This window comes from Hemiscyllium ocellatum, chromosome 17 (assembly GCF_020745735.1).
Source record: "Hemiscyllium ocellatum isolate sHemOce1 chromosome 17, sHemOce1.pat.X.cur, whole genome shotgun sequence".
NCBI lineage: Eukaryota > Metazoa > Chordata > Chondrichthyes > Orectolobiformes > Hemiscylliidae > Hemiscyllium > Hemiscyllium ocellatum.
In genome coordinates this window covers 56,250,606-56,277,656 of record NC_083417.1, presented here as the reverse complement: position 1 = coordinate 56,277,656, position 27,051 = coordinate 56,250,606, and the positions used below count along the sequence as shown (strand labels likewise).

The window sequence follows — 27,051 nt, the reverse complement described above, 5'->3', positions numbered from 1 at the left end:
AGTATTTCCAGGATGTTTTTACAATTTCAGTTTTCCAGGATTCATAACATTGATTAAAACAAGACGACTTTTACAGGAGTAGATCAGACTTCACCTAGTGTCCTTGCCAAATTTAACTCTCAAACACAAACACTCAAAACAGATTCACTTTACATTTATCTCATTTTGCTTTGTGAGAACTTGCTTTGTGCAAAGTGCTGACACATCTTGTTGCAAAACAACACTGAATACACTTGGCTGTGACACAGTGAGCTGTACTAAGAGGTGTGCAAGGCACTTTAAAAATAGAAACCTTTCTTTATTACTGCTAATCTATTTTTGCCTTTTTCTTTCTTTGAGGTTTCTGACTAACTGTAATGAACACTTCATGTGAACATGCAAATTGTTAGTGATCTGCAGCACTGAGATGTTGAAGCAAATTACTTATGAGCAAGTTCAACTTGACATTTCACCATGAAGATAGCTGTCTGCAGTGACTGTAAGGCAAGCAAAGACAAGATACTATCCCACTGGAAGGCAGGTAGTCAGAGACCAAAAAGCCCATCTGACAGGTCCACACAGGCTGAGGGACAGACATAAAGGGATTAAAAAAAACACACCCAATCCTGATTTTCATGACATCACCTACTGGAAAGGCCTAAACACGGAGGAGGTAGCTCGTGCGATATCAAAAAACCTGACTACATTAACTTATCTAAAAATAAAGATGCTAGTTGGTTAAGTAGCCAAAGGAACCTACCCAAGAAAGCACACGAAGGAGAACATTGGGGAGCGACAGAGATTTTATTTACTTCTTAAATGGCCAGGGCCATCAACAATGATACCCACAGGTATCCTAATTTATTCATCACTGTACATTACCAGCCAAAGTATGGCTACCATTTCTATCGTCTTAACTTATAAGTAGCTGCATTATTTCAGCATGCGAGTGTAAAAAGGATTATTTACACTTAAAATGTTGACAATATTCAACAATGTATCTCGCCCTTAGATTCAAGTCCAAAGGCATTCACCTCTACACAGTAAACTGCTGCTATATCTAATCAGAGTTTGAATCAGGATTCGAAATTTTGTATTCGCACATGGTTGTCAGAGGTGAAGAAGCCAAAAACAAACCTTTTCTTTACCATTTTATGCAGGAACTTGCTGTTACAAAGCACCCTTACACAAACAAAACAACATCTTGAATATTTCACTTCACGGGCTTTCGGGAAAATGGTGGGAACGAAAGACTGAAGAGATGATTCGACCTCCAGTGTTGATGATAATGTCACTGTCTGAGCTGGACTCTGCATCTGAGTCACTGCTCCCTGAGTAAGCCCCAAGGCCTGGGAGAATTCCAACACACACACTTGCTGAAGGATGCTGGATTGCTGTGCCAGTTAAGAAATCAGACTCTGGTTGACTGCAGGGGTCATCATCTGTAAGAAGAATCAAATTAAGTGACACAACACAGTACAGCCTAAAAATGAATAAAGATCGATGCACTTGTTGTTTTTCACTGTGTCTCACACCTGCACATACAACATGGGTGCTGGGGAAAATAAGCACTACCATTGTTTGGCGGGGAATAATAAAAAAAATAACCTGGGGATTGGAAAGAAAAAAATATATAAACAGCAGAGATCAGAATTGCCTAGGTAAAATAATATATACAGTACAGCGTAACTACAGTTTAACTTTTTCCAATATCCACAGAAAAGTAGTTACACATCAATCTCACAATGATGCAAATAACTTTTAATACTACTGGGATCTAACATGGTATTAGAAATTAGACATCATATTCTCAAATATCCATCTACTGACAACTATGGGATTTTGATGGGGATTGTTTTTAAAATTAATTTGTAAAATTCAAGCGCATTGCAAAAGCTATTGACACAAAGATATTTTGATCCTAACATTAAGCCCTGTGGTGTAGCAGCTAATGAAAAGCTTAAGTAACTCAAAGAAGGCGACTCACACAACATCTAATAATACTTCAAACAGTGATTTCTTTCCCACAGCATGAGCTCCTTCCTCACTATTCAGGCATCCTTGGCAGACGTACAAGGAACTAACTTCATCAACAATACCACCCACATGCAAGATCTCTTCTGCTTTGACAGAACTTAGCCCAAGTATGTGAACGACTCTTCCAAACCTTTTCTAGCGTGCATCCCACCAGGGCACAAATAAATCATTTGCAAAATAATTCATTACACCAGTGATTTCAAGATTTCCTAGTTCCTATTTTACAGAATTTTCCTTTTTAGTTAGGTTTAAAACTTTGCAACCACCCTGTCTGTTCACTGACCTTGCAGATGCCCTCACCAAACCACCTCCTTCTACTCCTCCCTTTCCCACCTATACCCTTGCACATTCACTCACCGTCCTAGCCTTTTGTTGCCTCCTTACCCTCCCATCTTCTGGGAGTTTCTGTTCACCCACTTTGCAGCCTCCTGCATCTCGCCTCCCCACCCATCTTCCCTGTATCCTTCCCTGGCATCCTCGTCCGGGCAAGCAAAGACAAGATACTATCCCACTGGAAGGCAGACAGTCAGAGACCAAAAAGCCCATCTGACAGGTCCACACAGGCTGAGGGACAGACATAAAGGGGTTTAAAAAAACACACCCAATCCTGATTTTCATGAAATCACCTACTGGAAAGGCGTAAACATGAAGGAGGTAGCTCATGGGATATCAAAAAACTGACTACGTTAACTTATCTAAAAATAACATTGATAGTTGGTTAAGTAGCCAAAGGAACCTACCCAAGAACGCACATAAAGGAGAACACTGGGGAGTGACAGAGATTTTACTTACTTCTTAAATGGCCCAGGGCCATCAACAATGATACCCACAGGTATCCTAATTTATTCATCATTGTACAATGGGCCTTGTACATCCAATTCTCTCTGTCCAGCATCTTTGTCTCCTCCGCATCAGCCGAGCAGATAGTCAGTCCAACAAAAAGGATGCTCTCAGCACTCCAATCTCAACAAAAGAGTGGCCACTCCAGCCTCCCGCCCTCTGCCTCAGCTTCTCAGCCTTAAGACTCCTGCTCCCAGCTTTCAGCAACCCCCTTACTGCCAGCATATCTAAGGCTCCAATTACAGGTGGTTTCTCTCTGACCTTTCAGCCACAAGCACAGGTGAGAACCGGCCTGTGACTGGGAAAAAAACAGGGTGAGCATGTAGATGTACTGTACTTGCATTTTCAGAATAAACTGACAAGGGTTTCCACATCAAAGTCAAGAGTGTGGTGCTGGAAAAGCACAGCAGGTCAGGCAGCATCCGAGAAGCAGAAAAATCGATGCTTCAAGCAAAAGCCCTTCATCAGGAATCCTTTCCACATCAAAGTTAATCACACAAGGTAGTGGTTCATGGCGTAGAGGGTGACAATATTTAGGCTTGCCAAAAGGTAGGCTGGCTAGCAGAAAACAGAGTATGCACAAATGTGTATTTTTCCGATTGGCAGGATGTGATGAAAGATATCTTTGCTGGACCCGCAGCCTTTTACAATTTCTCTCAATGATTTAGACGAGGGGATCAAAGGCATGGTAGCTAAATTTGCAGATGACACAAAGCTAAGTTGGAAAGAATGTTGTGTAGAAGGGCATAAGGAAGATGCAAACAGATATAAGTACTTAAAGTGCAGAAGTTTGGCAGATAGCATATAATGTGGGAAAACATGACGTTAGCTTTGGCAGGAAGAATAAGCAAATGGGAAGTAACTACTGAATTCTAAAGTGCCTAGGGATCCGGGCATTCTAGTGCATGAGTGACAACAAGTTAGTATGCAGGTACAACCTGTGATCAGGAAGACCAATGGGATGCTGCCCTTTATTATGAGAGGAATTGAACAGGAAAGATTTAATTTTACAGGGCATTGGAAAGACAGCATCTCATATACCGATTGCAGTTTTGATCATTTTATTTAAAGAAGAATATAAACATACTGGTGGTAATTCAGAGGAGATTTACTGGATTGATACCTGGCATGTGCAGGTTGTCATATGTTGAAACATTGGACAGGCCAGGCTTGTTTTCATTATATTAGATGGGTGAGGGGTGATTTAATTGAAGTAGATAAGACCTACTTGATAAGGTGCGCAAGGAAAAGTATGTTTACTCTTCTGGGTGAGTCCAGAACTGGAGGGCACTATTTAAAAATTAGGGATTACTCTTAAAGATGAAGAGAATATTCTTCCCTCAGAAAGTTGTATGACTTTATAACACTTGGCCAGAGAAGATGGTGGAGGTGACGTCATTGAATATTTTTTTAGGCAGGTTCTTGTTAGACAAAGGAATCAAAGATTATCGGGGGTAGGTTGGAATCTGCCATTCAAAGTATGCATTGATAGCCATGAATGGTGGGAGCAAGCATGATGGGCTGAATCACCAACTTCTGCTCCCAATTTATATGTTCATCAAACTAACAGAGGATAACTTCTCTCTGACTGAAAATTCCTGTGTGTGAATCTTTGTAGTGACTTAGAGATTAAGCAGATGGATTCACCCGTCACCTATATTTTAAGTGCAGCATCCTACCTATTGGTCAAGGGACAGAGAAAAATAGGGCAACAGAACCTTCCTTTCTTCCCACTTTCCTAGGTTTCTTCAGTCTGAAGTCTTTTATTTTTGAAACTTTATTTTTAGAGTTGCCCCAATTTCCAGTCTGTAGATATTGAATGTGTAATTTTCAACAAGGGAATATATTCAAGGCAAAATTTGATAGATCTCCAAGATATCAAAAGAGATGGGAATAATGCAGGAAAAATGGCATGGAGAGAGACCTGCCATGATCTAATTGAATAGCAGAGCAGACTTGAGGAGTCAAATGGCTCCAGCTCATTTTCCCCCTGTTCCCATGTAACAGGGTCATTTCCCATCTAATAATTCCACCTCCTCACAAGAAAGCCTCTTCCCACAGTGTCAGCCTTCATGGAACAGAACCCAAATAACTCAAGAACATTTCCACCATTGGAGCTGAGAGAGTTCCTGCAAAGTGAAAAATTTCCCAAAAATACATATTCCAGCTAGCCAGCTATTTTAGTGGTTGACATTTTGTCACTGATAGTAAGCTATTTATGTGGACTGGGAATGAAGATGAGATGATCAGCTTGTTATGACTGAAAGGTTTACTCCGTGCAGGACTGACAAGTTGATTATTAATCTCCAATGCTTACGAAACTTCTACAACAGAATACTTGCTTGGTATACTTTGTTTGACTTCGGTTTTCTCCATCTACAGTTCATAATATTGATCATGATCCAACAGCCAATCCAAAGCCTGTACTTGCCAAACAGTGTCAAAGGATGCAACGCTGATGCACTATCACATTTACAAAGCAATATTTGCAAAGGTTTAACTTAAAGTAAAAAGCATCTATCAGTAGAGATTTCATTATATATTATGGATATGTTGTAATACACAAAATCCAGAATAACCAATTTCACTGATTGATGAAAAGAAGCGGGCTTGTTGGACTAAACTGACTACATGATGAGAGAGAGTCAAAGGTTCCTGGACCCATGCTCAAACATAATCGAAGTCAACAAGTCATTGAGACATTGAAGAAGTGGAATTCTACTCTGCCCTGGCCAACAATTATATCCCCAGTGTCATGTAAACCGATTAGCTAGTCTTTTCTACTGGGGCCTTTGCCCCAGTACAAGTGCACATTGGCTGTCACGCTATGAATCACTACATTTTGAAGAAATACAGTTGAATATTCTAGCGTATTCCATTTATATTTTTAGAACTTGCAGTACTTTGTCTGTGTACTCAAAAAAGGAGAGAGCAATCAAAATTACAAATTATTTCATTATGTTCTGCTACTATGTTCTGGTGCTCAAAATCCATCAAGCATACATGTGTTTTATGGGAGTAAATCGACTCCCATTTTAAGAATAGTGCTAATGAATTCCACAAGGGTGTTATCCAATATGTGTATCTTGCTAATATAAGTTGCATTACCAATGTACAATGTAGCAGTACAAGCTCAATATCACTGTGACATGCACAGATTTGACAGCAGTGTACAACACCAAGTACAGCATGCTTCATTTTCACTATTAGATATATCATGTGTCATGGAGTAAGGTAAAACAAGATCCAATTATTAGTCTTTATATCCACATATTCCAAAGACTAATTTGTTTTATGAGTATAGAAGTTGGGATATCATGCTGAGGTTATACAGGATGTTGGTGAGGCTTATTCTGGAGCATTGTGACAGTTTTTGTCACCCTGTTATAGAAATACTATTTTTAAACTGGATAGGGTTCAGAAAAGATTTACCAGAATGTTGCCAGGAATGGAGAGTTTAAGTTATAAAAGTAGCCTGGGACATTTTCCATTGGAGCGTAGGAGGTTGAGGAGTGTCCTTATAGAGGTCTATAAAATCATGAGGGACATAGATAAGGTGAATAGCAAAGGTGTTTTTCCCCAAGGTGGGGGAATGCAAAAATAGGGGCCACATTTTTTAAGGTGAGAGGAGACGGATTTAAAAAAGGACAGGAGGAGTAACTTTTTCTTTATATCTCTCTCTCTCTCTCTCTCACACACACACACACACACACACACGTTAGTGTGTGGAATGAACTGCCACAGAAAGAGGTAGATACAGGTACAGTAACAATGTTTAAAAGACATTTGGATAGGTACGTGAATATGAAGGATTTGGAGGGATATCGGCCAAATGCAGGCAGATGGGACTAGTTTAGTTTGGGAACATGGTCAGCATGGGCTGGTTGGACCAAAGGGTCTGTTTCCATGCTGTATGGCTCTAAGATTCCAGCTGAAACAATTTACAACTAGTATGGTATCTACAATGCAAAATGCTATAAATATACAGAGGATTATAATCAAAAAAGTGACTGCACAGTTCATTCTTGGTGCATGTTAAACAGACCGCAACACACTACTCAATCTGGAGTTATTTCTGGCTAATACCGAACAGATAGCAGAGACGGTAAAGACAGTTTTGAAATTAACACCTACCATCATGATCACTTCTGTCAATGTTATCCACCTTCTGTTTTTTAACTACTTCAGAGCTTGATGAGCTGGAATCAAGTGACAAGGAAATAAATTTATAAAAGTGGAAATAACATTTTGAAAACTTGTTCCCCCCTTCCAGAGATCAATAATGTATTAATATTTTTTAAAACACTTAAAAGTAAGAGTTATAAAAACAATGGCTGAGCACCCATTGCTGTTAAAACAGAGAACAAAGAGGCACGTAACATCAGTTTATGTTTAGAATTACCTTCACTACATTATGCACAGCTTTAAGTATCCCTGCAGAGCAAGAATATATGAATATGATGTAAATGAACTCTTTCTGCGTTAAGAATACTGGATTTGCCTCAGACCACTCAGTTATAGCTCTAGCAGAAAAAGTTAAAATCTTCCCTTTCACAAAATTAAATTAAAATATCTATAATGGAGACAGACAATCTCATGGATTAGTCTTTCAAGAGCGGGTAAAATTGTAGGAACTACACTAAATAGGTTGGACAAGTACCAATACCGATTTAGAAAGAGAACATCCTGTCTGTGAATATTCTTCAATTCCACATAATTCATTTGGGCAGCACAGTGGCTCAGTGGTTAGCACTGCTGCCTCACAGCGCCAGGGACCCAGCTTCGATTCCAGCCTCAGGCCACTGTCTGTGTGGAGTTTGCACATTCTCCCCCATGTCTGCATGGGTTTCCTCCCACAATCCAAAGATGTGCAGGTCAGGTGAATTGGCCAAGCTAAATGTAGGGGAATGGGTCTGGGTGATTTACTCTTTGGAGAGTCGGTGTGGACTTAGTGGGACAAATGGTCTGTTTCCACACTGTAGGTAATGTAATGTAATGTAATCTAATCTAAATTTGGATTTGAACTTTTAAAAATTCTTTGACAAGGAACCTTGTGAGACTTACAAAGAAAGAAAAACCCACATGAATCCAACAGATGATTGGGTTACAAAAATGGATAGTGCTGGAGGAACACAATAGGTCTAGCAGCATCAACAGAGAGAAAACAATTAATATCTCGAGTCTGGTGATTCTTCAGCAGAAACAATATGATTGTGTAGTTTGGATCAAAAAATGAAATAACACACACTTAAAAGGTATCATATCAGAAAGCAGAAGATATTGGGTGGAATAATATAAGATTATAACTTCTTACATACTGAAATGGCCTGGATCAGAAACTAAGTGAAATTGTTATACAGTATTTATAGACACTAAAATGGGAAGTGCAAAGGATTTAATAATTTGAAAAAAATCTTAGATATATAATGCAATTAGGAAAACAAATGGCAAATTAATTTCTGTTTGAATAATTGCAACATGTTGTGCTGTCGACAAAAAAAAACAAAAATGGTGTGGTGTGAAGTAAAGGGACAGAATCAGCACAGGGAGAGAATAAAACACCTGAGGAGACACAGCAGTTTCAATTATTGAGAAAATGAGCAGTATAATAAACCAACATGTTGGGATTCAAAGCCACAACAGAAGTAATGCATTGGCCATACCACACCAGGAATATAGTCAACAAGTTTGGTCATGACACTTTAAAAAAAAAGGAACAAATTAGCAAGAATAGAAAACAAAGTAAGTATGATCCCAAACAGGCAAAGAATCAATTAGAAGTTCAAGTTGTGAACTTGTGTCAGTTTAAGAAAGGCCTTTAAGACACATAGGCATATGGCGACAGTGAGTAGATATGTTGGTTTTTCGAGAACACTCCAGGTTTTCCATTAAATGTTCCAGTATCCCAACAAATTCCTAAAATAGTTCAAATGTCATGGTCCTTCTTCCAGGAAAAACCCATCCCATCACATCACTGTCCACAGCAGGTCCAACAGCTGCTTCCCCACTCCACGCTGACATCTTCAAAGCAGTTGTCAATACCTTTTCATTGTCAATGGCTCCAAATTAATGACACCTTTTAAGTAATCCATAGAGTAGCACTGCTAAGTCTGCCTGAACAAATTCCAAGGATGACATTGTATTACACTCCACCTTCAAGTGGCCTGCTCAAGACACCTGACACTGGCCACCCAACAAGTCAATCATCACAAAGCCCACCCACCCACTAGTTTTCAATGTGTCTTGGTTCTGATCTTTCACAATCTGGACCACTGTACTTAATACTTAAATCAAATGAATCTAGCATACAACGTCAAGGCATGTCAAGGCAGTATATAAATTTAAATCAAAGGCAATAAAGTTTATATTTAAACAAAAGCATATGAAAACTGACTTGTCAGAAATATTCAATTTTTCATATTTAATAAACAATTGAAATTATCTTCTGGATAAAGGTGAATTGAGAGTAACTGCCCTTGACTGACTATTACACCAAGCAGCCCCAGCAAATCTAGACTCAGTAGAAGGTGCTCCACTGTCTGGAGTCAGACTTTGCGCAAATAAAGATGGTTGTGGTTGTTGGAGGTCTATCACCGCTGTTCCAGAGCATCACTGTAGGAATCACTTCAGGTAGCATCCTAAGCCCAACTGTTTTCAGCTGCTTCACCAATGATCTTCCCTTCATCATATACGCAGAGTGGGGAGATTCTTGACTTATTACACATTGTTCAGCACCATTCACAACTCCTCAGATATTGGAACGGTTCATGTCTGTGTGCAGCAAGACTTGGACAACACCCAGGCCTAGGCTAATAAGTGGTAGGTTATATTCAGGTCATACAAATGCCAAGACAATAACCATCTAAAACAAGATAGAATCTGACCATTTCCCTTTGAAATTCAATAGCATAACCATTGCTGAAACCCCACTATAAGCATTGAGGGTTACCATGACCAAAACCTGAAGTGGGCTGAAAATGTGTTGCTGGAAAAGCGCAGCAGGTCAGGCAGCATCCAAGGAACAGGAGATTCGACGTTTCGGGCATAAGCCCTTCTTCAGATTCCTGTTCCTTGGATGCTGCCTGACCTGCTGCGCTTTTCCAGCAACACATTTTCAGCTCTGATCTCCAGCATCTGCAGTCCTCACTTTCTCCTCAAAACCTGAAGTGGACCAGCCTAATAACTACTATGCTCACAGAGGCTGAGAATTCTGTGCTGAGTAATCTGATTCTGCATTAAAACTTTGAAACTTGTTCCTAACCAACATGCACTGCAGTAGTGCAAGACAACAGCTCACCAACAGTTTCTCCACAGCAATTACAGATGGGCAATAAATGCTGGACCAGCCAACAATGTGCACATCTCATAAATTAATAAAACAAAGTGCCTAAGCAGTGTCTGTTGGCAAACTGTTTAACCAAGATGGATACCAATACCGAATTTAATTCTGGTCTCATTTAACATATATTTGTGCTTTTTTTTAAAGCACAAATCGCTGGGTACAAACCTTGGTGTCACTTTATTGCCCCCTCCACAATCTTTACTCACTGAGGCCAATTTCAGAATCCAACATCTAATCTGGCTCAACCAGCTGGCATTGTCTCATCTGGAATCTTTATTGATCTGTTGTACCTTAATTTACAGGCGGTGCTGCAGGTCTGCTAATGAAGGATGAAGTGATACTTTCTACAGAACCATTGAGAACATTAGGATTTCACTGAATATTTTCTTCATCACCTGATTAATCTTCATGTATGAGTAATTGCTGTTATTATTCAACTCTGCAAGGAAAAGGATTCACCTGGGGTGGCCCTTTAAGAAATTTGCATATCTGCAGCCAGTTTGGTTCAAGGTATGATCTTCTCCCTTCCATTCCTGCTGCCCTCAGCCACATATACTTGCTCCTTGGGTCAGAACAGGGCCTGGGACTATTTCCCTCCAGTTTGGAGCGTTGATTGTTCAATATTCTAGGAAATATCCTGAATGAGTGCAACTAAAAGTTTATTTCTTTCGTAAAGTTTGACAATGATTTAACTCCACCTGTGATTTGTTGTGCCTCATTCAGTTTGTTTCTGGTAGCCTTGACCTGACCTTTCAGTCACAGCCAACCCTTCATTGCAGAAATTACTCTGACTGTCAAAAGCGGACTGACAAAAGCTAACTCAACACAAACCAGGGAGAACCGTACTGTACAATTTAGGATACCTTGCAAAATTAAGATCTTTGTTATTCAATTGAAATAAGTTGCTCTAAATATGGATAGCATAATTATCATTTAAATAATACTCATTATACAATTTTTTAAAAAGTGACGTGATATACACATTTGATTTTTTTTTGCTGTGCAGAGGTTGAAATTATTCTACTCATCTTACTGTTCAAATACACTGACCATTTTGACAGAAATTAAATCAATTCAATGGGAGTTGTTTAAAGTCTGGGAGGCTAAAGCAAAAGCTTATCAAATCAAAGAACTGACCTTTCCCTCTTGAAACCATAATTCATTCATGCCTGCATCCTATTGTTTCATCTTCAATCTATATAATCGTAAATTTGCTCAAAATCTATTTACAATATAATATATTACCTCCATACCCTCTATTTACAAGAGAATATTTTTTACTATGGAGGAAAATCAAATAACCTCAGAGCATAAGTTAAACTTAGCGGTGTCATTTTAAATGTACAAAAGCTTCAATCTTTCCAGGTTGCAGGTTTAAAGAAAAATAACTCAAGCTCATCATTACGTCAAATGCATTCAGTATGTGCTGACTGTAGTCTTGCTATTGCTCACCAGAACAATGGCTATATATAGCTTTGGACACAGGAAAAGAAACACAACTGTGATTCTGATTGATTTCTGAACCATCAGCAATATGAAATGCAAGCAATCAAAAATTATTTGACATTTTGCTTGCAGTTTTGCCATTTTGTGATACATTTAATGCACACTGAGGGCAGTCTTTGATGCAGCAAGGCCCTGTTCTGCAAGGAAAACCAGGCCTCTTCATCCTTACATCTGACATTCCCTTTCATTTACATCCTCCACAAACAGGGTAGCAGTCTTCAGAGCTTTAATTGCACAGACATCATTTTGTCATCTCTGCATTCATTTCATGAACCAATTCACCCTTCCTTTCAACTAAGTTCTGTTTAAAGGTCATCTCTTTTCCTTAGCTTTCAGGATGGCACAATTGGAATCAATTGTATACTCATAACTTACAGTTCCCTACAGTTCCCTACTAATCAACAGGTAGCATTCAATGCCTGGTTTGCACAAAAGATCACTGCTTATGATCTGGCAATATAAAACATCATATTACTGCACACCAGTTCCATTCCCCTCTAACCTACCTGTCTCATAGTTAGCTGATCTGACAGCTGCATTTTCTGGATTAGGCTGAGGTTATAATCCTTTGAAGATCATTACTTTTTTTTTCCTTTTTGACCCCTTTGCTGACAATTTACTGGGATTTTTTTTCTGCACATTCAATCATAGAACTATAGGGTATAGGATAGTCCTGAACGATCAATATTTTTCTTTCTTACAATGCTACTTCTTTCCCACTTTTTTTGCAGTTCCTCTTCACATCATTCTCTAACATAGAGTTAGCAACACTTCTAAATTCTTTAATGTATTGATGGCATAATTTAATATCAAAACCTGAAATACAATGTTTCCAGCTGAATCCACTTCCAATGGAGAGGTGAAAATTTTGGAATCTCTTGCTCCCATTGGATGCTACACTCCAGAAAGCAGCAGCAGTAAGGTAGCGATTACAAAAGCGAGGTCAAGAAGGGACTGGGGGGCATCCAAGATGGCAGCGATCTAAGAGGATCGCATTGCACAGCCCCACACTGCACCGCAGCACAAGCGTAACAAACTTATAACCCACCCAACCCGGGCCATCGTGATATCTTGGGGCTCTGGAAAAGTTGCAGAGTCCCAGAAAATTGTTGAAAATTAACTTATCCACATATGTCGAAGAAGGGAGGAGAAGCTTCCGAGGCTGGGCCCGCAGCCCAGCCTGCAGGATCCTCGGACTCTATTACATAGCAGGGCCTAGTGAAGGAACTCACGAAATCTCGCGAGATGTTGGATAAGCAGATAGAGGCCCCGATCTCTATCATGCTGTAGAAGTATGAACAGCAGCTGGGAGACCAGGGAAAAAAGGACAGATGAGGATGTACACAGAGTCACATTGGTGGAAGCTGATACCAGTTCCGCCAAGGATAGAATCCAAGCCCTGGAGATGCAGGTCCGCAATTTGCATGACCAAGTGGGTGATCTTGAGAACAGGGGCAGGAGAAAAAATATTCGGATTGTCGCTCTGCTAGAGGGTAAGGAAGGTGAGTGGCCGGTGGAATTTACTGAGGACTGGCTGCCGGAATTCCTTAACTTGGAGGCTGGCATGAGAGGCTCGAATATCGAGAGGGTTCACCGGGTCACGGCACAGAGGTTAGGTCTGGGTCAACATCCTCGTCCTCTCCTGGTGCGGTTTCATCACTATTGAGATAAGGAGAGAATTGTGGAAGCTTCCAGAATCCAGGGGGAGGATCCAAAGGCCCTAATTTACAAGGGCCCGATGATCATGTTCTTCGAGGACCTCTCGGCAGCGGTGATTCAGAAAAGAAAATCCTATGACAGTGTCAACAGACGACTGAGGGAGCTTGGGATCCAGTACTCCGAGGTATCCGGCAGTGCTTCGGTTCACCTTAGATGAATCCGTACCTATCTTTGACACATCACAGAAGGCAAGAGACTTTGTGGACAAATTAACTTAACCTGAACGATTTACTAATAGTAGTGTTGTTTATTTATGCCTTTGTTTTTTCCCTAAAAAACAGAGGAAGTCCAGTTGGGGCTTTCTTTTCCTACTTTTTTTTATTGGTAATAATCTGGCATAAACTATGTTTGGTGGCGGTTTCAATTTTTAAGTTAACTTATACCAAAGGATGGGTGGGGTATTTATCCCCTTTCTTCTAAAAAAAATTCTTTATTTACATTGCTATTCCACGATGTATTTTCTTTCTTTTCTGCTCGTGTTTGCAGTGCAGCTCTAGCTAAGAGGAGGGAAAATGGTTGGGATGTCTAGATGCCTACTTATGGGTAGTTGATACCCGGTTCAGGTAATTTAAATGCCTGGGCTGCAGTCTTGGTAATGGGATGGGAAATTGGGTTTTGGGATAGGTAGTTGCCTCCTTTAGGCAGGGGGTGAGTTCCCCTATTCAGCGCCATTGGCGCTTTATACATTGGTTTGTTTTTTGGTTTTTGTTGTATATAATCCCTTTGATAGCTTTGTAGGTTTGTTAACTGTAGTGGTCTTAGTTTATGTAGTTTTTACGTTCGATGGATCTTGTGATACTAAGGCTCGGTGATTTGCGTTTCAAGTTCCTTCTCTCTGGAATCTAAAATGTTAATCATTTGATTAAATATTGCTTTGTTAAAAGGACACACACTTGGATGATAGGAGCTACAGCAGAATGGCTTTGATCGGGTTTACTTTTCATCTTTTAATACCAGAAGTAGTGGAGTGACAATACTGGTTAGGAGGAATCTCCCATTTAAGTTACTAGAGTGTGTCAAAGATACACACCAGAGGTTTGTAATTCTCAAAGTCCTGAGAAATGGGGAAGAATATGGTGTTTTAAATGTTTATTGCCTTCCGGCCCATCCTCTCAAATTTCTGGTAGATGCGTTCTCTAAACTAACCAGTCTCGAGTCCCGGCATACCATCATAGGGGGAGATTCTATTCATCTTATGAATCCCATAGTGGACAGATTGCCCAAAGGTCCCCTGATACCCTCTGTACAAACTAAACAATTAGTGGATTTGTGAATGGAGTTAGGGTTGGTGGACATTTAGAGGCGCCTCCACCCTACAGGCAGGGATTTTACTTTTTTTTCCCAATCCACACAGAAGTCACACCAGGATTGATTTTTTTTCTGACCCCCGTGGCAACCCTGGACTTGGTGGCATCTTGTATGATTGGTAATATTACCATCCCCAATCATGCTCCAGTGTATGTTATGATTAAGGTTAAGGATGTTACAGTGGGTGCAAGGCACTGGCAAATGGATCCCTTTATCCTCAAGGATAATAAGTTTGTGGAGTACTTCTCTAAAAAATTTTGGGCATTTCTAGACATTAATTCAGGATCGGTTAGTAGCTGGTCTGTCCTTTGGAAAACTGCCAAAGCCAATGCAAGGGGATTAGTTATTCCCTACTCCACCAGTAGGAAGTGGCAGAAAGGTGAGCAGCAACATCTCCTCAAAGCATGGTTAAAAGCAGCCGAGAAGGCTTATTGGTCAAGTTACAGAGGATTACAGCGTTGCAGTCTGCATTGAATTCAATGCCCATGCAGACAGCAAACAAGGAGTTTACTTTCGCAAAGCAAAGGTTACATAAGCATGGTGATAGGCCAGGCAAATACTTAGCATATCTCATCAGGAAAAGCAAGTGCCCCTTAAACCATTATGGCAATTAGGGAAGGGTCTGGAACCTAACATGTGACTCCAAAAAGATTAATGAGGCATTCCAGAGATTTTACTTTGAATTATACCAATCCGAGGGCTATGAGGAAGGGTGGGCCAAGATGGAGTCCTTTTTCAAGGACCTGGAGCTCCCAGGTGTGACCCCCGAATAAGAATCTTTTCTCAAAGCCCCCTAATCAGAGTAAGAGGAGTAGGAGGCTGGGAAGCAGCTTCAGAGTGGAAAGGTGCCCGGTCCTGATGAACTTCCCAGCGAATTCTATAAGGAATTTATAAACATATTGTCAGCCTCAATGCTCAACATGTTCAAATGACTCATACAGTCATGATTGTCTTCTGCCATCTCTGAGAGAGGCCAATATTTCACTTATTCTTAAAAAAGGGCAGGTCCTGGAGGACAGTGCTTCGTACAGGCCCATTTCACTCTTAAATGTGGACTTTAAAATCCACTCGAAGATGTTTAAAATCCACTCTCACGTTAAGGCTGGAGACTTCTATTTTTAAAGGGGATCAGACAGGCTTCATAAAGGGCTGCAGATCCTCCAATAATGTAAGGAGGCTGCTTAATGTAATTCAAATGTGTCAACACAGTCAATACAGGGTTTGGTGATTTCCCTGGATGCACAGAAGGCATCTGACTGAGTTGAGTGGCTGTACCTTTTTATACTCTGGAGCAGTTTAGCTTGGGCAAAGTCTTTATAAGATGGGTAAAGGTTCTGTACAGTAACCCTCCCAATACGGTCATCACCAATGGAGTGTGATTCAGCAATTTTAACATTTTTAGGGGCAGCCAGCAGGACTGTCCCCTTTCACCATTGCTTTTTGCTTTGGTGATCAAACTATTGACGGAGGCCATTTGTAGGGATCCCAGTATATCAGCTCCAGAAGTGGGGTCAAAATTACAGAAGATTTCATTATATGCGGACAATGTCCTTTTTTTTGGTCAAATTCAGCTGTTTCGGTTCCTCGCCTTTTCGGTGTACATGATTAATCTTGCGAAATCAGAGGCTATGCCTGTGGGTGGTCATACAAAGGTACTAGGTCTTGAGGGCGAATATCGATTCCCATTTAAGTGGTCACAGGGGGGTTTTGTGGATTTGGGCATATTCATTAGTCAGTTCTGGACTGGTTGTTCAAAGCTAATTTTGTTCAATTATTTGATAAAAGCAAACAAGACCTTCAAAGATGGAAGGCGTTTCCAGTCTCGTGGTTGGGTCAGATGGCGCTTATTAAGATGAATATTCACCCCTGTTTGTTATACCCAATACAGATGCTCCCCCTGATTTTCGATAAGCAAACGTTCAGGAGACTGAATGGCTGGTTCAGCTCTTTTATTTGGCATCGTAAGCGGCCCCTTATTAAATTAGCTAAACTGCAATTGCCTCACAGAATAGGAGGAGTGGATCTCCCAGACATTAAAAGTTACCAACTAAGCTCACTTTTATCCTACGTGAGTGACTGGGCCTGTGGGGACCCTCTTTCAATATGGTTAGATATCAAAACCTCCCAATCAAGGTGCCCCCTACTGGCTTGCTGTCTTGGACAAAATGAGGACAGTTAGGCAATATTGCCATAACCCAACAGTCATCAATACCGTTAAAGCGTGCAGGGCAATTTGGCAGAGGGAAGGCAATATTGGCAGAACATCTTCCCTCACACCTACAGCGGTATGCTGGATTTTCAACTAGTGATGACAGATTCAGGATTCAAACATTGGGCAACTAAAGATGCATCTTGCATGGGTGATTTATTTGAGGGAGACACAATGATGTATTTTGATCAGTTAGCATGGTAATACAAGTGAACAGGGATCTCTTTAGCTTTTTTTCAAATTAGGGATTTTATTCCAAAAATAGACTACACTTTTGACAGATCCTTACAAATCTGACAGAGACAAGGGTGTTCAGTGCTAAGAGTACACTTTCTGTCAGCACTTTATATCATCAATTGGGGAGGTGACCCCTCAAAAATGAGTTAGTTTGATCGACTCTGCAAGGTGTGGGAGAGAGTGTTAGGCATTAAGGTTTCCTCAGAGGCATGGGAAGATATTTGTGAAAACGCAAGAAAGATACAAATTTGCAAAAGGACCCATGCTTTACAGTTGAAGATTCTCCACAGGGTCCACTTGGCTCCAGATCATTTATCAAAATTTAAACCAGGGGTATCCTCGACATGCCCCAAGTGTGGAGTTAGTACGGGCACTCTTACCCATTGTCTTTGGTCCTGTGGTAGGATTCAAACATACTGGAGTGCTGTGGCGGGTGCAATGGAGGGGAGTTTGGGTATAAGGGTGGAGAAGGACCCAATCTCTCTTCTTCTTGGCCTGCCAAGTGTGTTTCCTATAGATGTGCATAAGAAAAAAAACTTTTCAACATCCTCACTTCCTGCACAAGTAAGAATACCTTGTTAGGTTGGGCATTGGAAAACCCCCTTGGCCTGTCAGGTTGGCAGAAGATTGTTATGGAGCATATCCCCTTGGATTTTCTCATAAGTATGGTATACCACAAAACTGAGAATTTCTATAAAACATGGCGGCCCCTTTTGGAATACATGGAGACAGATTTATCTGCCACACTAATAAGGGCTTCCAAATAGTCGTAATGATTGTACTTTTCAAATCCAGTATCCAGGGAGGAGGAACTGCGAACGTGGTTTGTTCGACTGAGTTGAGTTATTTCTATTTATTAGTTTATTGTTGGCTATTACTTATAATAGTTTTTTTAATATATATTTTTCCATATATATATTTATACATTTTGGGTTTTTTAAACTTTTTGTGTTCTTTCCTTGTGTTGTTTTGAATTGTATTGTTTTGTGTTTGTTGTAATATTTTTAAAAATCTATTTTTCAATAAAAATATATTTTAAAAACAAGAAAGGATTAGGAGATTAATCAAATGTCATAAAACAAAACAAACTGATGAATGCCTTTCAGCCAACACATCATCTCAGCCTTGCACAAAACGAGTGTAAAATCCTTAGAAAGTGGCTCCAGCATGGTTTTCATTACAAATCTAAAAAACTAGATGTCACATTACTACCACAAGGCAATTAAGGATGCCCACCTCCTGAAAAAAATTTAAAATATTCAGCAAATCTGAAGTGATTCTGTTTTACTTACTTCAAAGAGAACAAAGCAGCTTCTGAACAGCACATAGCACTATTTTTATTTTGATTGCTGCTGAACAAGTCAATGACATGTCACATCAGCTCCAGTTCAAGAAGTAAACCTGGCAGAATGAAGTTCAAGACTTGAAAAAAATATAGAATCGCATGCTGTTCTGAAATCTTCTAAATTACCATGAATTGCTGCTGAAAGAAACAAAGTAAATTACTAACAAAAGAATGTGAAGACTGCTTTGGATGCATCATGCAGATTTAGCTGCAAAAATCTATCAATCATAACCTGACACTAAATATATCTGAACCGCAAAGAATACAAAATAAATGCTCTTGATTTAGTAAAAATACCATGTGGTAAAATGGTTAGATAGGGGTCGGAAGCGCCTAGTTCTGTGTACTGCTGTTGTCTCTATAATTATTTTTTAAGAGATAAAGGGGGTGCAAGTTAAAGAAATAAGGCAGACGTCCTACTCCCAGTCTCTGATAATGATCTTTGCAGGAAAGCACCCATGCAAGTAAGAAGCATTAGAACCTACCTGTGATGCAGTATATGGTCAAATAATTATCAAGTCTATCTCTAGGCATCACCTAATGTCTCTTAGAGATTTTGGCATTTGCAAACCAATATCCTTATGAGTCTGTTCTGTCCAATGAAGAAAATAATTGGAATATAAACAGTCAGTGCAGTTAGTGCTGCAGCAAATATCTATGCAATAAAAACTATGAAATTTGCAGAACCTATTGCATCAATGAATAGTGGACAGTCTAAAGCACTGAAGCAGATTTTTGTACCTATGCCATTCATTATTGGGAAAATCCAAAATAATCCTGCCACCCTTCACTTTTCCCACTTTATCCTCTCAATGTAAATGGATCAGTTCATATGTCTCCTCATAAACTGCCTCTGCAAATTGTCTGCATCAACTCAAAATATTCTACAAAACTTATTTTGTGGCAGTCTACTTTTGCATCATCAATATTTTAATTGCTGAGCTACAACATTCTCAGAATCAAGCAAAATCTATTAGTTTATTTTAGAGAGCGCAGAGTTAACAGGTCAGGTCCAGTCACCTTTGTTCACAATGTTCTGAAGGGTCACTGGATTCAAAACGTTAACTCTGTTTTCTCTCTACAGATGTTTCCAGACCTGCTGATTTTCTCCAACAATTTCTGTTTTTGTTCCAGATTTTCATCAGCCACCGTTTTCTGTTTATTTTTCTCCTAGTTTAGTTTTTTTCACTGAAAGGGAGATCAGTTTTACCAACTAGTGGTACCTGGAGCCCTTTTTCTTAGTAGCTTTAAATTCTTCCTGATAAACATCCTGATATTAGATTTGCCTAGTACATCTGCCATTAGTTCTTTGTTAAATGCTACTTTATTCTGATTCAATTTTCTCTTGAACAATATCATCGCAACAGTTTTAGAAGAGTCGGCTAATGTTGTATTTGCCCAAGTTTTACAGTTTCCATTTTTCAAAATTAAGACAAGATCAAAATGCTGTTCATTTTCAAATTACAAAATAAAACTTAATTGTAAACGTGTTATCTCCTGGGGGAAACATTTACATCTCACAACATTAGTGTTCAAATACTGAGATCACAAACTTCCAGAATTGATATATTTAATATGTTAATAATTGTTTCTGGAGACAAATTGTGGAATTTCAACAGTCAAACTGGGCAAATTGCCTGCATGATTTCTTCACCACTTCAATACGGTTAAAAAATACGAAATTTAATCAAATGTAATTTGATACAAAATGTTTAATGGAATTGAAAGTACAAGTGAGTGAACAGATTATGGAAAATAGTGAACAAAACCATACCCAACAGTTTTTTTTTTGCAAAGATTATCATGACAATAAAATAGTGGAAATCGCCAAGATATAATATAATAGAGGGAACAGAGCGGATTGATGAAGACAAGCCTGTTAATAGTTCACATGGACTTCCAAAATGATTTAGTATCAAACAACAGACTTGCTAGTAAAGATATAGATCTTGTTGTAAAACTACATGGAGTAGCAAGATGGATACAAATCTGGCCAAGGCACAGGAAATGGAGTCATGGCTCCTGGTTACTATTTGGGTTGAAAAGAAGTCTGTAGCGGAGTTCCCCAGGGTCAGTGTGTTGGGTCTGTGGCTTTTCTTGACATATGTAAATAATCTAGATCGTGGGATATGGGGTCAATCTCAAAGTTTGTGGGCAACACAATATTTGGGAGAACTATAAATTGTGAGGACAACAGTGTAGAACTTCAAAAGGACATTGACCACCATGTGCAGATAGACAGCAGATGAAGTTCAATATGAGGAGAATGAACTGATACAATTTGGTACAAAGAACATGGAGAGGCAGTATAAAATAAAGGCTGCCATCCTAAAGAGTATGCAGGAGCAGAGACCCAGGTGTACAATATATTTGCATAAGACATTAAAGGTGGCAGGACAGGTTGAGAGAACTGTTAATACAACACATAGTATTCTAGGCTTCATTCATAGCGACATAAGAAACAGCAGCAGAGAAATTATGATGAACTTATGTAGCATTCTGGTTAAATTTCAGCTGCAGCAGTGTGTACAGTTGTGGGCGCCAAACTATAGGAAGTTATGAGGCTTGGTGCTGACAAAAAGCGCACCTAAGGGATAAAAAAAGCACCAAGACAACACTGGGAGGACAGTGCCTTCAAGTGCATTTGCTGCAGCCGAGACTGCCACTCCCATGTGGGCCTCTACAGCAACAACAGACGTTGATCCACCAACAAAGATTGAAGCAAGACTTCCCAGGCATAGATCCAAGGTCTTGCGAGACTAATGGATGCCACCATGAAGGCCCACATCCATCCCTATGGAGAATGGAAGAGAGCTAGCTTGCACCAAAGGACAATGCTCTGATTTCGTTCCATGAGGTATTTTTCAAAAGTTGGTTCAAGGGTCAATTTTCCAAGTCACCCACCCACCGACTGCGAGCATCATGAAATCACGTTTCTGATATATTTGGAATTCCTCAAAAATTTGTGACCTAGTAGTTACTCTCCTCAATAGCAACTCAAACTCAAAAGGGACCCAAAGCTTGTGCATACTTAAATTGGATGGAGTTTTTTGAGAAATCCCCAAATCTCATTTCCAAATAATGAAGAACAGGAAGCTAGCGACAAATGCAATGGAGGCCAGATTCCTGGGATAAGTACAAGATTATTTTCGCAAGCCAAATATTAAGGAATCAATAAGGACAGTTTGCATGGCAGGCAAACTACACAGAGGTAGATGATCAGCTATGACCTAGTTGACTGGCAGAGAAGGTTCCAGTAGATGAATGGTATACTCCTGGTCTATAACCCTATCTGAATCAGCCTGATATTCCATTATGGTCTGCTCATCACATGCCCACCCAGCCCCCTCCCCTTGTACAGATATTCCATTATCCACAAGAAACTACCCTTCAATTACAATTCGAAAATTTTCACTGATAATTATGTTAATTGCTGCACAAGGGAAACCAGAACACTGAGCCAAACTGATATGAATCAGGATACTAAAGCAGGCATACTAAATAAAAACTGGTTAAACACCATGACATATTGCACCCAAGACGTAATCACCCGGAGTCAATGAAATTTCCTCCTCCACTAACTCCCCAGTTCTACAGGTGGGAGGAAGCTACTGCAGCTCCAGATTCAAGAGCACTGGAACCAAAGCATCACGTTTCAAAGAAGATAATCAGCATAATGGATAATTGCAGCAGCTGGCTTCAATTGACAGCTTCGCCAGCAAACTAGTTAAGACTATTCACTTAAGATGTGGAAAAAAACACTGCTGCATTTTCAACAGTGACAGTAATAATTAGGTAGAACCTCAGCTTCAGACTCCTTTTTTTAAAAATAAGTTATTTTCTTATTTTTCTTCCCTTCCCCTCTCTGAAGTCTCACTACACCATCTCGGTCCGAGCAAGAGGTCTATATCAAACACAGGGTAAGAGACAGGGGAGGGAGCAAGGAGTGAAGCCTCCAGCAAAACCTTTCGACACTCCCCAGGAATAGCCATCAATCTTTCTGAAGCAAAATGTACTTATTACATTTGTAATGATATTGCTTGTTCCTTGGAAACACAATGATGAAACCAGGATGACTTGGAGAACGGGAGTGAGTTTAAATTAGGATTTCTTTGCCAGTCTTAAGCCCAAGAAAGCAAAATATTGGTCAACATACTCTTGTCATTCCTGTACCTTACTGAAGTAGGCCAAAGCAGGCTCCCCAAACCATGTTTTCTCAATTCCACATTTTTAACATTAAAACGACAGTAAATCCTTGAAGATTAAATCAAAAATAGGGTTTGTTAACAAAGTAGTCAAATTGCAGGGGAAATGCTTCACTAACCCACCAACATTCACAAACACTCAGCACATTAAGGAAAACTGTACAGGAATGGAGATGAAGAAAACTCACATTTTACAGAAATAAAAACCAAAGAACCGTGGATCCTGGAAATCAGAAATAAATATAGAAACAAAACTGAAGAAGGGTCACTGGACCCAAAACGATGACTCTGATTTCTCTCCACAGATGCTGCCAGACCTGTTGTGTTCTTCCAGCAATTTCTGTTTCTGCTTGCAATTTATATATTGTGCTGTTGACATAAACTCATGTGAATTACAACTTCCAAAAGGTCAATGTTCAAAAAAAGATTTCTTGGTAAGTTGGACCCTGTAGGCTGAATCACAAAACGATGGCCTGCAGGTGCAGCAGATAAATATGAAGGCAAATGGAATATATTCCTTTAGTGCTTTTGGGTGGAGGAGGGGTCAAAAATAGGGAGGTTATACTGCAGTTATCAGGTGCTGGCGAGGCCATACCAGGAATACCGTGTATAGTTTTGGTCTCCTTATTTGAGAAAAGTCATACTGGCACAGGAGGGGACATAAAGGAGGTTCCCTAGTTTGATTCCAGAGCCGAGAGTGTTGGCTTTTAAGGAGAGATGGAGTAGACTGTAATCATTGGAATTTAAATGAATAAGGGAGGAGGGGTGGGTATCTTATAGAAACATATAAAATTACGGAGGGGACATATATGGTAGAAGCAGGGAGATTGTTTCCACTGGAACTCAAACTAAGGGATATAGCCTCAAAATAAGGGGGAACAGATTTAAAACTGAGTTGAGGAGGAACTTCATCAAAAGGATTGTGAATCTGTTGAATTTCCTCCCCAGTGAAGCAGCTGAGGCTATTCAGTGAATGCTTTTTAAGGCAAACATTGATTTTTGAACAGTAAAAGAATTAAGGATGATAGTGAGCAGGCAGGTAAGTGGAGCAGGGTTCACAAAAAAATCAGGCTATGATCATATTGAATGGTGAAGAAGGTGCAATGGGCCGTTTGGCTGACTGCTGCTCCTATTCCTTATGTTCTTATATATTACTACTTAGCAGCAAAGTATAGGCTTCTTCACAGCCAGTAAGCTGGAGTTAGAGATGGAGGGTCCAAAGCAGGCTGCCAACTCAGCCTGGAGTCTTGTTCTCTCTTTGGAGTTCAAACAGCAACTGACCTAGACTCCCAGAATTGCAAACTTATGCAATTCAACAAGCTTCAATTTCAATCATGCAACAAGGAGAGGCATTTCTGTGCTGATGACCCATCTTGGGGGCTAACTGAAAGGTAATGACAGTGTAGCTTTACCTCCTCCATCAAGAATTTCCATTGCAAGGTGATAAGGTAACAAAAACAGAAATTGCCAGAAAATCCTAGCAGGTCTGGAAGCATCCATGGAGAGATATAAGAGGTAATGTTTCAGGTCGAGTGACCCTTCCTCAGTTCTGTTTTTGTTTCTGATTTACAGCATCCACAGTTATTTTGGTTTCAATTCTTCTGTAATTTTGATTGTTGGCTGAATTGGGAGAAGAACTGTTTTAAAAACTAAGGATTGTTGGAAATGTACTGCACTTTTTAAAAGCAAGGAACCTGACACTTATTGAAAGTACTATTTGCACAGACGCTTGTCCAAGCAATAATGGAAGCCTAGTTTACAAAAGAGCTGGAGATGATGGGTGTGTAGGACTGGAGCTTTCACCAGCCACAAGTAATTGGTCTATGGACTAGTGACCCAGTTATCAATGACAAAGGCCTTTCGCCTGCCAAAAACCATGTGACTGGCTCCCAGGCAGGTGAACAGCTTGGGATGTGAAAGTTTTGGGAGAAATAATGTTAGGGGGAGAAGGAGCTATTTCCATTCAACGGTAAAAAGCATCTGCAGCCTGAAGAAGCCAGTCTATTTCCCTTTCTCAATCGCTGTAAAGTGTGACTATTAATTGCTAAGTTTAAAGCTTTTGTAAGTGGGAGCCAGTCACCATGTTTCACCTGCAAACTGGTGAAAGTATCTGTCGAAGGAAAATCAAAAAGCAGTGTTCTAATCAGCAAAAAAGTAATTTCAGTAAACCTTGTGGACAGAGACCACTGAACTGCCCTTTCTGGTGCCTGGCCTTCCATTAAGCCGACAAGTTCATAATTGTTTACCTATAATTAGAATAATTACAAGTTATTACAAGTAAATAGTCATCCTTGCTAAGTGCAGAAATCTGGTTTGTGCTTTCTGCCAACCCGATCTGAAAAAAAGAGAAACTGGGGAATTTTGCATAACTTTCAAACCTTTGTACATTTGTGATAACTCTGGTGTACTATTGTGCTACCCCAGTGAGGCATAAGTTTCCTTTGGGAGTTCTCTTCATGCCTCCTGATTATGACCTATGGCGTTATAATCCTTTTTCAAAGATTAAGGCAAAATTATATATCCTGGGCAGGGAGAGGCAGTAATTATGCTGAACTCTGCTTGGAAACTGGCCCATGTGATTTGGTCCCCAATGGGATACCAGGGCTGTAATGAAACTCATAAAATGTCAAGTGTCAGCTTTCATACCTTAATGCTGGAAACAAACTCTTAGTCTCAGTCAGACTTTGAAACTAAAGTCTAAAGACTAAAAATAGTACTGTTGTGCAAGTGGAGGAGAGATCGTTTCTGTATTAACGAGCAAGCAATAGGTGTGAGAACAGATTTCCTGTTTGAAGAGATAGAATTTGTAGATACTTAGAAGACCAAGCAGTCAACCCAAATTCAGGAGATTTTGCAAAATGTCTTTGAAAAACGACTCTGGAAGACACATCCTGATGTAACAGGGGAACACAACCTGCTGGATCAGCGGGAGGAATGTCAAGGTTGCATATCTGCTGAGAGTGCACTATTGATGTATAATTGTAGTGTGGCATTTTTGTGAATTAATAGGGAAAATACTTTCTCCATAGTTTAGTATATTAATTGCTTCCAGAGCAATGCTCAGTTCATCAGAGTTTTTGGAAGAAGTCTCAACCAGAGTGCATGGAGGGGAACCAGTAGATGTCATAGAGAGTCATAGAGTCCTACAGCATGGAGACAGGCTCTTCGGCCCAAACTGGTCCACGCTGGCCAAAATGTCCATCCGTTTCCCTGCAGTTGGCCCATATCCTTCTAAACCTCTCCTATCCATATATCTTTTAAGCGTTGTTAATGTACCTGCCTCAACCACTTCTGCTGGCAGCTCATTCCGTATGCCTACCACCCTCTGTATAAAAAACGTTGCCCCTCAGGTTCCATTTTATTCTTTCCCCTCTAACCTTAAACTGATGCTCTCTAGTCCTCGATTCCTCAATCCTGGGAGTAAGACTATTGCATTCACCCTATCCGTGTCTCTCATGATCTTATACAGCTCTACAAGATCCCCCCTCAGTCTCCTACATTCTAAAGAAAAAAGTCATAGCTTCTCCAACCTCTTCCTATAATTCACACCTTTGAGTCCTGGCAACATCCTTGTAAATTTCTTCTGCACTCTTGTCAGTTTAATAACATCCTCCCTTTAACAAACTGAACAAAATACTCCAAGTGCGGCCTCACCAATGTCCTGTACAACTGCAACATAACTTCCCAACTTCTATACTCAGTGCCCTGACTGATGAACGACACTGTGCCAAAAGCCATCCTCACTGCCCTATCTACCTGTGACTCCAAGGTCCCTCTGTTTCACTACACTCCTCAAGGCCCTACCATTCACCATGAAACTCCTGCTTTGATTTGACTTTCCAAAATGCAAGAACTCACACTTATCTATATTAAACTCCATTTGCCATTTCTCAGCCCATGTCACCAGCTGATCAAGGTCCTGCTGCAATTTCTGATAACCTTCCTCACTGTCCACGATACCACCTATTTTAGTGTCTTCTGCAAACTTACTAATCTTGCCTTGTACATTCTCATCCAAATCATTGATATTGATAACAAACAGCAATGGACGCTGCACCAACCCTGAGGTACTTCAATACTCACAGGCCTCCAGTCCAACAAGTATCCTTCCACTATTACCCTCTGCTTCCCACCATCAAGCCGACCTTTAGAAAGCATTCAACATGGTACCTCATAAAAGATTAAATAATAGGATGAGTGTCCACAGAGTTAAAGGTGATACATTGGCCTGGACAGAGAATTAGCTAATGGCCAGGAAAGAAATGGGGAAAAGGGGGTTCTTTCTCAGGTTTACGACCTGTAACCAGTGAGGTTCCACAGGGCG

The 27,051-nt window shown here is 40.1% G+C and overlaps 1 protein-coding gene across 1 annotated transcript in view; it reads right to left on the bottom strand.

Annotated features, from left to right (window-relative positions):
- Window positions 1-764: 764 nt before the first annotated feature.
- psme3ip1 (proteasome activator subunit 3 interacting protein 1) overlaps window positions 765-27,051 on the bottom strand; it is a 97,573-nt gene continuing 71,286 nt past the window's right edge. Inside the window, exons 6-7 of the mRNA XM_060837771.1 lie at window positions 6,991-7,055; window positions 765-1,421 (exon numbers count right to left, since the gene is read on the bottom strand). Coding sequence (XP_060693754.1) covers window positions 1,198-1,421; window positions 6,991-7,055 — 289 coding nt within the window. The 3' untranslated portion in view covers window positions 765-1,197. The remainder of the gene's footprint in view (window positions 1,422-6,990; window positions 7,056-27,051) is intronic.